Source organism: Eurypyga helias, unplaced genomic scaffold (genome assembly GCF_000690775.1).
Source record: "Eurypyga helias isolate BGI_N326 unplaced genomic scaffold, ASM69077v1 scaffold16211, whole genome shotgun sequence".
NCBI lineage: Eukaryota > Metazoa > Chordata > Aves > Eurypygiformes > Eurypygidae > Eurypyga > Eurypyga helias.
This window is the reverse complement of record NW_010230359.1, coordinates 32,442-43,472: the sequence shown is the minus strand read 5'-3', so window position 1 is coordinate 43,472 and position 11,031 is coordinate 32,442. Positions and strand designations below refer to the sequence as shown.

General features: G+C 55.8%; 1 protein-coding gene across 1 annotated transcript in view; it reads left to right on the top strand.

The window, feature by feature from the left end:
* LOC104516403 (voltage-dependent R-type calcium channel subunit alpha-1E-like) overlaps positions 1-11,031 on the top strand; it is a gene marked incomplete at both ends in the record, with an annotated part of 81,547 nt that overhangs the window by 38,082 nt on the left and 32,434 nt on the right. The window contains 12 exon segments of the mRNA XM_010160712.1: positions 486-539; positions 843-932; positions 1,257-1,466; positions 2,964-3,076; positions 3,321-3,433; positions 3,546-3,677; positions 4,064-4,136; positions 4,525-4,642; positions 4,962-5,029; positions 6,394-6,491; positions 9,773-9,829; positions 10,829-11,025. Coding sequence (XP_010159014.1) covers positions 486-539; positions 843-932; positions 1,257-1,466; positions 2,964-3,076; positions 3,321-3,433; positions 3,546-3,677; positions 4,064-4,136; positions 4,525-4,642; positions 4,962-5,029; positions 6,394-6,491; positions 9,773-9,829; positions 10,829-11,025 — 1,323 coding nt within the window.

The following is an 11,031-nucleotide window of genomic DNA, read 5'->3' as shown; positions in this document are numbered from 1 at the left end:
CTTCCTGCTGCCACCCAGCCATGTGCAGCAGCCCATGGGTGTGCAAACTGCCCCAGCCCCTGTCCTTGCTTGCCCCGCGTGGGGATCGGCTCAGTGCGTTCAGCTGGGGGAAGGGAAGATGTACACTCTTGTCTGGCATTCCAACTTGAAAAGTAATGGGTAACTTGGAATGGGGCCTGAGCCCCAGACCTCAGCTTTGGTTGGGATGTGGAGCCCCAGACTTGACTACAATATTCAACTTATTGAGTAGAGTTAATTGCAGTGGAGGAAGAAGGGTCGATTACAAGTAATTTCTGATGCAATGTGTGGTAGCTGCCATTTGCCACCCTCCAGAATTTGCTTTTGGACACTTAACCAATACTTGGCAAGAGGTTGCAGCCTGGAGCAGCCACCTCCAGGCTGAGCAAAGCGCTCGGGTCCGAGGCGGTGGTGTCTGATGTGCTCAGCCAAGTGTCTTGTCTCCCTGAACTGTGTGTTTTGCGTAGAGGAAGTCATGCTGGCTGAAGAGAACAAAAACGCTGGGACCTCAGCCTTAGAAGGTAAGACAAGCGATGCCCTGCCTAAGCACCCGCCTTCTGCCTGAGTCTGGGGATACCCCTGCGGGGTCTGCAGCACAAGAGAGGGGTGTGGGGAGGTGGACTGACAGAAGAACCCCTGAGAGACCATGAAGGCCAGGGGGTGTTTGGTCCCACACAAGAGAGAGCTGTGGACTAGGGTCACCTGGGTATCTCCATCCTGTTACCAGACCTGAGTTAGCCAAGTACTGATCACGAGATCCTGGTCCAATGAGCTGCGTACTGGCAGAGTCGGGCCGCCAACACCCCTTCCTCTTCCCTTCCCAGTGCTCAGGCGGGCCACTATCAAAAGGAACCGGACAGACACCATGAACCGTGACTCAAGCGATGAGCACTGTGTTGATATCTCCTCCGTAGGTGAGAGGAGGCTGGCGCAGAGAAGACCTCTTCATCCAACCTTGGGTTAGTAGATTTTGGAGCTTTACCCCCCAAAACCTCAGCCAGTGTATTGAGTTGTGTGGATTGTCACAGATCGACCATCTCTGCTAGTTTGACGGCAAAAGGGGGCAAACCACCCGTTGCCTGTTTAAAAACTGTGTGGTGAAGTCATGTTATGAAGTCATAACAGCAATGTCTGAGCCGTCTGTCCTGTCTTATGTTGTGGGTGAGGTTGGGGCACCCAACACCTTCTCCCACCTTGACTGGGGCACTCAATTCCTTCTCCCCACTCCTTTCCCTTAGGTAACCCCTTGAGTCACTCCGGTCTCAAAGGCGCCAGAGTGGACGGCGCCTCCTACTTACGGCACAAGGAGCGACTCCTGCGCATCTCCGTTCGTCACATGGTGAAATCCCAGGTCTTCTACTGGATCGTCTTGAGCCTGGTGGCACTCAACACTGCCTGCGTGGCCATCGTCCATCACAACCAGCCAGCATGGCTCACCCACTTCCTCTGTGAGTCCGTGGGCTTTATGTAGGTGTGAGAGCATTGCGTGGGCAGGCAAAACCTCCTGCAGCCTTCTTATGTCCACACGCCCTTGCTCCTTGCCCTAGGGGATGAATCCCACCAGAGTCATGCTGGTACGGAGCTGGGCAGGGAATAACCTGAATTAGAATCATTGTTGATAAAAAAAGGACAATGTACAGTCACTTAATTCAGCTTTGCCCTTGACCCCGTGGCCACTGATGGCTGTTTCAGCCCTGTGGGCAAGTGTGGAGAAGTTTTACTGGCCTCATGCCCTTCAGGTCCAATGTGTTTTGTCAAGAGAGAGAAACAGACCTCAGGTCTCAGTTGGGTTTATCCTAAAACTGTGAACAGTGGTGATGGAAAGCTTGCTGGAGATCCATCTTTGAATGCCCACAAGCAATTGTTGGAAAGGCAAGGCGGGAGTTTGCAGGGATGGGATGGATCATGGGAAACCTCCCTGCTGGTGTGGAGATCCCAAGCTTAAAACCGATTACGGGAGCATCCCCCAGCCCACTGTGGTCCATAGTGCAAGGTCAGGTCTTGGAGGCAGTGCACTCATGCCTACCCTGGCGTGGTGCTAACAGCAGAGCAGCGTGGTCAACCCCGCAGCAGCCGTGTGTTTCTTCTGAGCTGCTGTGGTAGGGACAGCGCTGCTTTTTCCAGCCGTGTTATTCTTACTCACCTTGAAAACGTCCCCGGCAAGCACCAGGCCTGCCCAAATTTGCATTAGCACGCTCAGGGCTGCCGGGATCCCAGCACGCTACGGTGTGGTAAGGCAGCTGGTCGTGGTGAGAAGCATCTTTTGGACAAGGGGAAGAGCCAGACTCTCACATGCTACTCTTCATGAAAAAGCTGGAGAAGCTTTTTACTGGCTCCTGACTGTTTGGCTCGGTTACCCTGGCCAAGTTCCAGCTGTGCAGTGATTTAAATCCAGGTTGCTAATATTCCCCTACAGTGTTGTGTGGCTAATGTCTTTGCAAACATCCCAACCACCATAGCTTCTTCTTCTCGGAGGGGTGGGGAGGCACTGGAACAGGTTGCCCAGAGAAGCTGTGGATGCCCCATCCCTGGAAGTGTCCAAGGCCAGGCTGGATGAGGCTTGGAGCAACCTGGTCTAGTGGAAGGTGTCCCTGCCCATGGCAGGGGGTGGGACTGGATGGGCTTTAAGGTCCCTTCCAATCCAAACTGCTCTGTGATTCATATAATGTTAAAGAGCTTCTCTGCTCCATCTCTGGTCTTCTCAAACCCCTGGGACACCAGTACCCCCACCCTGAAAGATTAACCTGTGGGGTTGGTGCTGTTCTATACAACTGAGGTCCTTGCAGACAACCTTCCCTCATCCCATGCCCTGGCCTGAGAGAGCTGGGGGAAGCGGCATGGTCCTCAACTCATCCAGTGCTCCGTGGGCTATGGGTGGGTGCGTGCAGGATGCTCCTCACAGCTTGATGCCCCAACGGTAGCGCGTCTGGGTTTTTCTCTTTCAGACTATGCAGAGTTCCTGTTTCTTGGACTCTTCCTCCTGGAGATGTCCTTAAAGATGTACGGGATGGGGCCACGCCTCTACTTCCATTCTTCCTTCAACTGCTTTGACTGTGGGGTAAGCAGCCCCAGAGATGGTGGAGGGGGAGACATTTGGCAGGTGACTGCAGCGTGAGGGACCAAGGGGGAAAGGAACGGGATGGCCCTCGCAGTGGGACCCTTTCTGCCGGACAGCCTGCCCGTGCCAGACCGACGCCAGGTCCTGGGCAGGGTGGTGGGGGCCTTGTTTCAGACACATGAAGGTTTCCTGCAACAGCCCATCCCGAGCCTGTCTTTAACTTACAGCTGTGTCTTCTTCTCAGGTCACAGTGGGAAGCATCTTTGAAGTGGTTTGGGCTATCTTCAGACCAGGAACCTCTTTTGGGATCAGTGTCCTACGAGCCCTTCGTCTCCTGCGAATATTTAAAATAACCAAGTACATACCATCCTTCTGTGCCTGTCACCATCTGTCCTGCGCTGCGGCTGCAGCCCAGATCCGGTCGCTCCTGCTCTCCTGCAAGTACTCCAGCACTGTCTCTGTTTTCTAGGTACTGGGCATCCCTGAGGAATTTGGTGGTCTCGCTGATGAGCTCCATGAAGTCTATTATCAGTCTGCTCTTCCTCCTCTTTCTCTTCATTGTAGTCTTTGCCCTGCTGGGAATGCAACTGTTTGGAGGCAGGTAGGTTGTTTCAAATCTGGGGAAAAGGAATTTCTGGATGTTAAAGCCAAGCATGACACCCCCTTGGCTGCCTGGGCAGACTATAACCTGCTGCTAACCCAGGTACCTCTCCCATACAACAGTGCCTGCTCAGGCGGGTGCCTCTGGGCTGTGTGGGCCCTTCTGGCCAGGACATCTTTTGGATTCTGGCACCAGATGCTCAGGAGACCTTCCCTAGATTTGGGAAAGGTCCTCCTGAGTTTGGATTCTGGCACCAGATGCTCAGGAGACCTTCCCTAGATTTGGGAAAGGTCCTCCTGAGCACAAGAGAGCTGATAGCACATCGGTCAAGGGTTTGATGACCTTGGTACTCCAGCCCATTTACGTCCTCCCGATTCCACTTCCAGGTTTAACTTCATTGATGGCACGCCATCGGCCAACTTCGACACTTTCCCCGCAGCCATCATGACAGTGTTCCAGGTAGGAGCTGGGCTGCAAGGGCACACAGCCAAAGAGAACTGGGGCTCTCTGCTCACTCCCCACCGGCTGGGTCTCCTTAAACCAAACGGGTTCCCCTCCATCAGCTGTTAGGGTGTAACTCGCTTCCTCGGTCTCCTGTATAACAAAGCAGATGGCAGGAGATGGAAACTCTTTCACCTCAGTTACACCAGGTGGAAGAGTTTCAAAGCTCTTCCCAGGAGACCTGAATCCTCATCAACGTCCAACATCACCTCCCTCAAGCGCTGCAGCGGTAGAGCTGGGTTATCCGCGGCGCGGGGTCTCCGCGCGTCAGTGGGGTAGATCGAGGGGGCTGCCCCGGTGACGAGAAGGTGCGGGTGACGGAGCTGCCGGCTCGCTTTTCCCACAGATCCTGACGGGCGAGGACTGGAATGAGGTGATGTACAATGGCATCCGCTCCCAGGGAGGCGTTCGCTCGGGCATGTGGTCCTCCATCTATTTCATCGTCCTGACCTTGTTTGGAAACTGTATCCACCTGGCTGCTGTGCTTTTAGTGGAGACAACCCCATCTCATCTTCCTCTCTGGGGCAGCCCCCTCCCCACCCACTGCTCCTTCCTCCTCTCCCGGTGAAGGGACTCCCATCACAAGTGCAGCAGCCCTGGATATCCCCAACACAGAGCTCTCAGGAGGTGCACTGAGGGCTGTGTATGTGGGATGGGTGAGGAGTTGGTCCCTCTGGATGTTCCTCACCAAGTTGGTGAGGAGCTGTCAGGGCCACCCTCCCTTGGTGGCTGTAGTCACCTGTGTCCTTAACACGTGCCTTGTGCATCCTTAGCTGCTCACAGATACTCTGCTGAACGTGTTCTTGGCCATCGCAGTGGACAACCTGGCCAACGCTCAGGAGCTCACCAAGGTACGTCCCCGTCGCTCCTTTTTCTCCTCTTGCTGGTGGGAAGAGAGTGAAGGAGGGGGTGAGCAGGAAATGCTCCAGGAGCACTGCCTGTGACTGTTCTCACTCCGGAGCCACGGACACCTTGTGCTTTAGCTCAGCCTGCTTTGGAAAGAGGTCAGGTCAAATTAGAAGTAAGGTACGCAGGGTGCTCCCCTGAAACACAACCCCCTGTCACTGGGCACAGCCATTTAGACATGGATTTAGGAAAGTGTGTCTCTCCAGGAACACCCACGCTTCCCATCAAGTGTGGCTTAACTGTTTCTCCATTTAAGCTCCTCAGTTTTGTTTGCCTCCAGTCAGATTGAGATAACCCTTGTCTGTGTGATGGGGTCTGGTGTGGGGATAGTTATGTTCCCAAAGACTCTGGAGACGCGTAGTGGGAAGCGCTTTCTAGTGGTGTCCGTATTTATTCCCCATCTGCCAGCAGGGCAGTGGGCGTGATTTAGGATGCAATGCAGGATGGTGCTGAGGGAAGGTTATTGGGCTGAGCTGTCTTTAAGACCACGCTGGGAAATATTTGGGGAACGCTAAAATGTTGGGGCACTATCTGGATAAGTGTGAGTAGGCGAGAACTGTGAGGGTCATTGCTGCTCTTTTTAGGGGACCAGTTATACCCCGGTGCCTGCAGTTTTTTTGCAGAGCACATGGCTGTTACTCAGTCCCTTGGGGCTTACTGAGGGGCTTCCACGCTGGTGTAAATCTGACCCATTAGCAGCAAACAAAATGGGCATGGTGCTCGTTTAGGGTGCGTGAGGGAGCCCCCGTCCTCCCGCAGTGGGTGCAGGTGACACTTCCAGGGGCTGCCAGCTGCTGCTGGGGTGAGAGGGGTGGGAGACCCTCGTGGCGTACCAGCAGCATCAATAAGGAGGCGCTGAGTTTTTGAAAAGGCTGAACGCATGCTAATGACTCCTAATGACATTTTTTTTTGTTCTGGAGGTGCAACCATACTCATTAAAGCAATACGGTCTCTGCCCGGGTCATTTGTGGATGCCTTGCCTCCCACTCCATCGGGGAGATGCCTGTCTCGCCCCTGTGGCTGTGAATAAGGGAGGGCTGAACTGGTCTACACCATTTGGGACTGTTCTAGCCTGCAGTGGGCTGGGTTCACTTATTTAAATAGTGCTGATGCCTTTAGTAAGATCTGGTGTAGTGGGGAAGTTGTGTCCCCACCATAAAATAAAGGCTGTCCCTGAAAATCCAGGTGCCAGCTCCCCCTTTCTCCCGCATGCCTTGGCATCTAAGGTAGCCCCACGCATCCTCCTCTGCCTGCACCTTCCTTCGAAACCCCAGCATCCCACTAAGCAACTCCCCTCTTTCCTCCGCAGGATGAGCAGGAGGAAGAGGAGGCCTTTAACCAGAAGCACGCCCTTCAGAAAGCCAAAGAAGTCAGCCCCATGTCTGCCCCAAACATGCCTGCTATCGAGTGAGTGACTCCCTTTACCCCGATGTCCCCTCCCCAAGCCCAGCCATGGGGAGCTGAAGCGGAGCCGGGCACGGCTCCTGACGGGGCTGCCGCAGTAATGGGGTCCCTGCACGGGGTGACTCCCTGGGTGTCTTCCCATGGATGGATGAATGGATGGATGGAGATCTAGGACCGTGCTCCCCATGAGCAGCAGTGCCTTCAGAGAGGGACCAGCTCTCTGGTTTGCCCACCCCTGCCTCACACGGCAGCCCCTGAGCATGGCACAAACCTGCTAAAAGAGGTTTTCTGCTGCACGTGTGCAGCTCAGACGCTCAGGGATGCTGCTGGGGAGGAGGCAGGTATCTCCTGTTTTTATTGAGGAGGGGTGATACTTGTTCCTGGGGAGCGTTTGTTTGTGGTGGAGCTGTGGGAGAGCAGCCAGGGCTGGGGGAGAAGGGAGCAGCGGTGTGCCAAATCTCCCGTGGGCTCCTTCCCTGGTAACAAATGCAGTTATGAGGGGTGGAGCAGGTTTGCGAAACCACGTTGGATTGTACAGAAATTTGATTTGGGGGAGGGTAAAAAAAGCCCCAAACCACATAAACCCCCGGCGTGGTGTTGAGCCTTGTCTCTGTGCTTCAGCAGAAGAAAATTCTGGTTTTTTCCTTTCTAGACGCCTTTTTTCCCCCTTTATTTTGCAGTGTCATATGGTCTAAATCACATAAAACTTTCAAAGTCAACACTGGAACGAGGCGTTTTGATTTGTTTCCCAAAACAGTACATCTCAGTACGGTTGAAAGGATTTTTGCCTTTTTTTTTTTCCCCCCTTTTTTTTATAGAATCCCTTCCCAGGGAATTTTAGGTTTCGTTATGCTTTGAAACCCAGCCAAGCTCGTACACAGCAGAATCTCTTGCAGCTTCGCTGAGAGAAACCGCTGTTTTCAGGCGAGATCCGATCCAGGGGAGGGGGTTGGAGGCAGCGTTGGGAATGGTCCCAGCTCCCTGCCTTGGCAGCAGCGGGGTGTGATGGACCCCCATCCTTTGCGCATGACCGGTGGTTTTAGGGGCAGCGGGAGCTGGGGGTACTTGTGAGCTCTGCCTGGTCTCCTGACAGCCGCAGATGTCACCCCAATTTTGGGGGTGATGGGATATTTGTAATAAATCTGTGCCTGGCCACGTACTGGGAGGACTTTTGGGAGAGGTGGTGGAGTCTGTGTGTCCTGACTGGCTACCAGTGGGAATGTGCCAGGTAAAGTGAGGGAATAGAGGGATTTAGGCTGCAGAAGAGGCTGGAGAATGGGTAGATAGGAGAGAGGAAGAGGGGGAGATGGACTATATTGGGGCATTAAAGGTTTTGCCCATGCTGCACGTCCCTGCCAGAGTTATCTAGCCATTGCCAGGTATAGCTGGTTGGGAAAACAGATCGCTTTAACCTTTTGCTGTTGTCCTAGTGGTGTTGAAATTGGAGATATTGACATCTGCAGACCTTTTTTCCCAGCTCCTCGCCCTCATCAGGACGGATAGGGGCAGGGGTAGGGAAGGGATTGCAATGCCATTGAGGACGACCATCTCCAGCATCAGGTCTGATGTGCCTTCGGTGCTGCTACGCTGGTGCCGGCAGCCGGGGAGGGCCGGTGGGGATGTCACAGCAAGGGACGAGCCGGAGCAGTGCTGATACCGAAACTGGGGTCGGCAAAGCCAAGCTGGTCTCTGCGTTCGGGTGTGCGCAGACACAGATGGCTCCATTTCTATGTGGGTACCCCGCGCAGGCAGGTTCGGTACGTGCGTTCCTGCCTGCAGAGAGGTCCGGCGGTGCGCGGGGATGGGTTCTCCCACGTGGCCGGGCTGGAGGATGGGAAGCTCCCACGTGGCCAGGCTGGCGTGGGCGGCTGCGGTGCTGGATGGGAGCATTGTATTTGTACATGGGTGCCGTTGGTGCAGATGGCTCGGGGCTGTTTGACGAGTGGGCGGCCAGATGGACGCATGCGGATGCTGTCGTGTGTTGGTGCCTAACGTGGTGCGTGGATGCGTTTGAAAGGCTCAGCCACTTGCTGCGGGGACGGCGGCAGGGTGCCCGTGATGCGCTCCGGGCTGTTCCTGTGCATGTGGCCAAAAGGTGGCTACGGGGAGGCAATGACCAGCGTCTCACACGGGTGCTGAGGGTGGTGGCATCCTCGCAGGGCAGCGGCGAGATGTGTCCCAGGGCGGTGGTGTGAGCTCTGCCTGCGGGCGCTTGGCTGCGTGCGGTTGGAGTGTATCTGCTCACGTGTCCTGCACAAGCATAAACCTGTAAATCACTACACGCACGTTTGCAGATGCTCGTGGCTGTTTGCTTGGAGCGGTGCGTATGTGATTCTTCCCTTTGCTGATACAAAGGATACAGCCTTGGATCTCCTCAGCTGCCTTAAGTCGGTGGGGGTGAAGAGCACTGACGGCCCCCTTTGGCTTCCCCGTGTCAGGGCTGCTCCGGTGACAGGGGTAACGGGTTTAAAGTGAAAGCGTGGATATTTAGCTTGAACATCAGGAAGTAATTCTTCCCGGAGAGGGTGGGGAGGCACTGGGACAGGTTGCCCAGAGAAGCTGTGGATGCCCCATCCCTGGAAGTGTCCAAGGCCAGGCTGGATGAGGCTTGGAGCAACCTGGTCTAGTGGAAGGTGTCCCTGCCCATGGCAGGGGGTGGGACTGGATGGGCTTTAAGGTCCCTTCCAACCCAAACCATTCTGTGATTCTGCAGCAGCTCATCCCTGGGCTTGTGCCTTGCTTTTTCTGGGGACGATCATGTTCCCCTCTGTGCTGTGTCAGAGCAGCATCGACCCATGGCGATGGCTCTGAGCAGCGCTTTCTCTGCAAAATTGCCATGTGTTGCTCAGGAGAAGGGAATTTATAGGAGTTTGAAAGAGCTGTTAAAATTCTGATGATGTACCAGGGTTTCTGAGAAGCTGCAGCCTGCACTGCTCCCCCGTGCTGCTGCTGCATGGCTGGCCGGCGCGGGGAAGGCTGTGCCGACACCCCAAAACGGATCCGCATCCCCAGCACGGGCATCGCTACGTGCATCTCCCTGGATGGCAGCGATGCGTGCCATGGAGGAGTGTGGGAATCCGGGTGCAGCGAGTGTGAGTGTGGGCAGCTCATTGCTGGTGTGTAAGTGCAGGGTGTTCGCTGCTGGGTGTTGCTCTTGGGCATCCCAGCAGCCAGTGGCAAAGGGATGCTGGCTGCCCGGTGCGGGGTGACACCTCGTTGTGTTGCCCAAATGAGTCGAAGGAGGTGTGAAGGGGGGATTGAACCCATTTGTTTTTCCTCCCCAGAAGAGACAGGCGAAGGAGACACCACATGTCGATGTGGGAGCCACGCAGCAGCCACCTGTATGTGGGCCGCGGGGGCGGATGTGTCGTCTGTGGCTCCTGTGTTTTCTGTGCGTCCGTGGGGCACGCGGCTCCCCCTCCTCGACGGGGAGGGGGATGGTCGTGTGTGCTCCTCCGCACCCCTGTTTGGGTGCGTGTGTGCGTGCCTCCGTGGTTTTGTGCGTGTGCTCGTTGGTTTTGTGCGTGCCGCTACCCGTGGACGTGCCCGTTGCGTGTCTTCCCGGGGGTATGCACACGTGTGTGCTCGTGGGTGTTTCCGTGTGCCTCGGTGTGTTGGGAAGGGAACGTCTGTCTTCTCCAGGGTGTCTGTGTGTGTGTTTATGGCAGTGCAAAGGTTTCATGGCACAGCCCAGCCCTCCCTAGAGCACACCTGCAAGAAGGTAGAGAAGCCCAATACATCTCCTTCCCCCGTAGGCAGCCAAAAACGCTGCTCCCAAAGCCTTGGGGCTGGCTCCCTGCCTGGGATGTGCCAGGTGAGGGACTGTCCTGGCTGAGGGACTGTCCCAGCTGATGTAGCTAAGCACAGAGAGGGAGAGGACCTCCTTCACCCGGTGACATTCTCCGTCTTGGCTGGGCATCCCTCCTTGAGCAAGGCAGGTCTTGTACCCGGCATCTTTTCCCCTCTTGCTCACTGTCCCCATCCCATCAGACTGCCACCCTTGCTTGCACCACAGCCTCCTGCACCTTCATTTGTACTGTTAGGGCACTGCCATTCCGAAAAGGACCCCAGCTCTGAGGAGCTGGCAAAGCAAAGACATCCAGTCCCTGGCTGCAGGGGCAGAAATATGAAGTTTCAGCCCAGTTTCTAGCCCCTGCCAGCACTGGAGGGATGCCGGAGGGCTGGGGATGAAGCCGGAGCCTGTAGCCCTGGGGATGGCATTTCCTGGGCTTCCCAAATTAAGTCCAGGGTGGGTGCTTCACCGTCAGAGGGGGTGTGAAGCACCAGCAGTGGTGTAGGTGTCCAGGATGCCGACCCCTTGCCTGTCCCCTCCGTTGCAGGCGGGAGCGTCGCCGGAGGCACCACATGTGGGTTTGGGAGCAGCGCCCCAGCCAGCTGCGCCGGCACATGCAGATGTCCAGCCAGGAGGGCATCAACAAGGATGAGCCGCCCCTCATCAACCCCCACGCCAGTATCTTCCGCAGGAAGAAACCGGGGGACGGTGTCGCCCTGGAGAAATGCGCCGAGGAACAGGGCGGCAAGG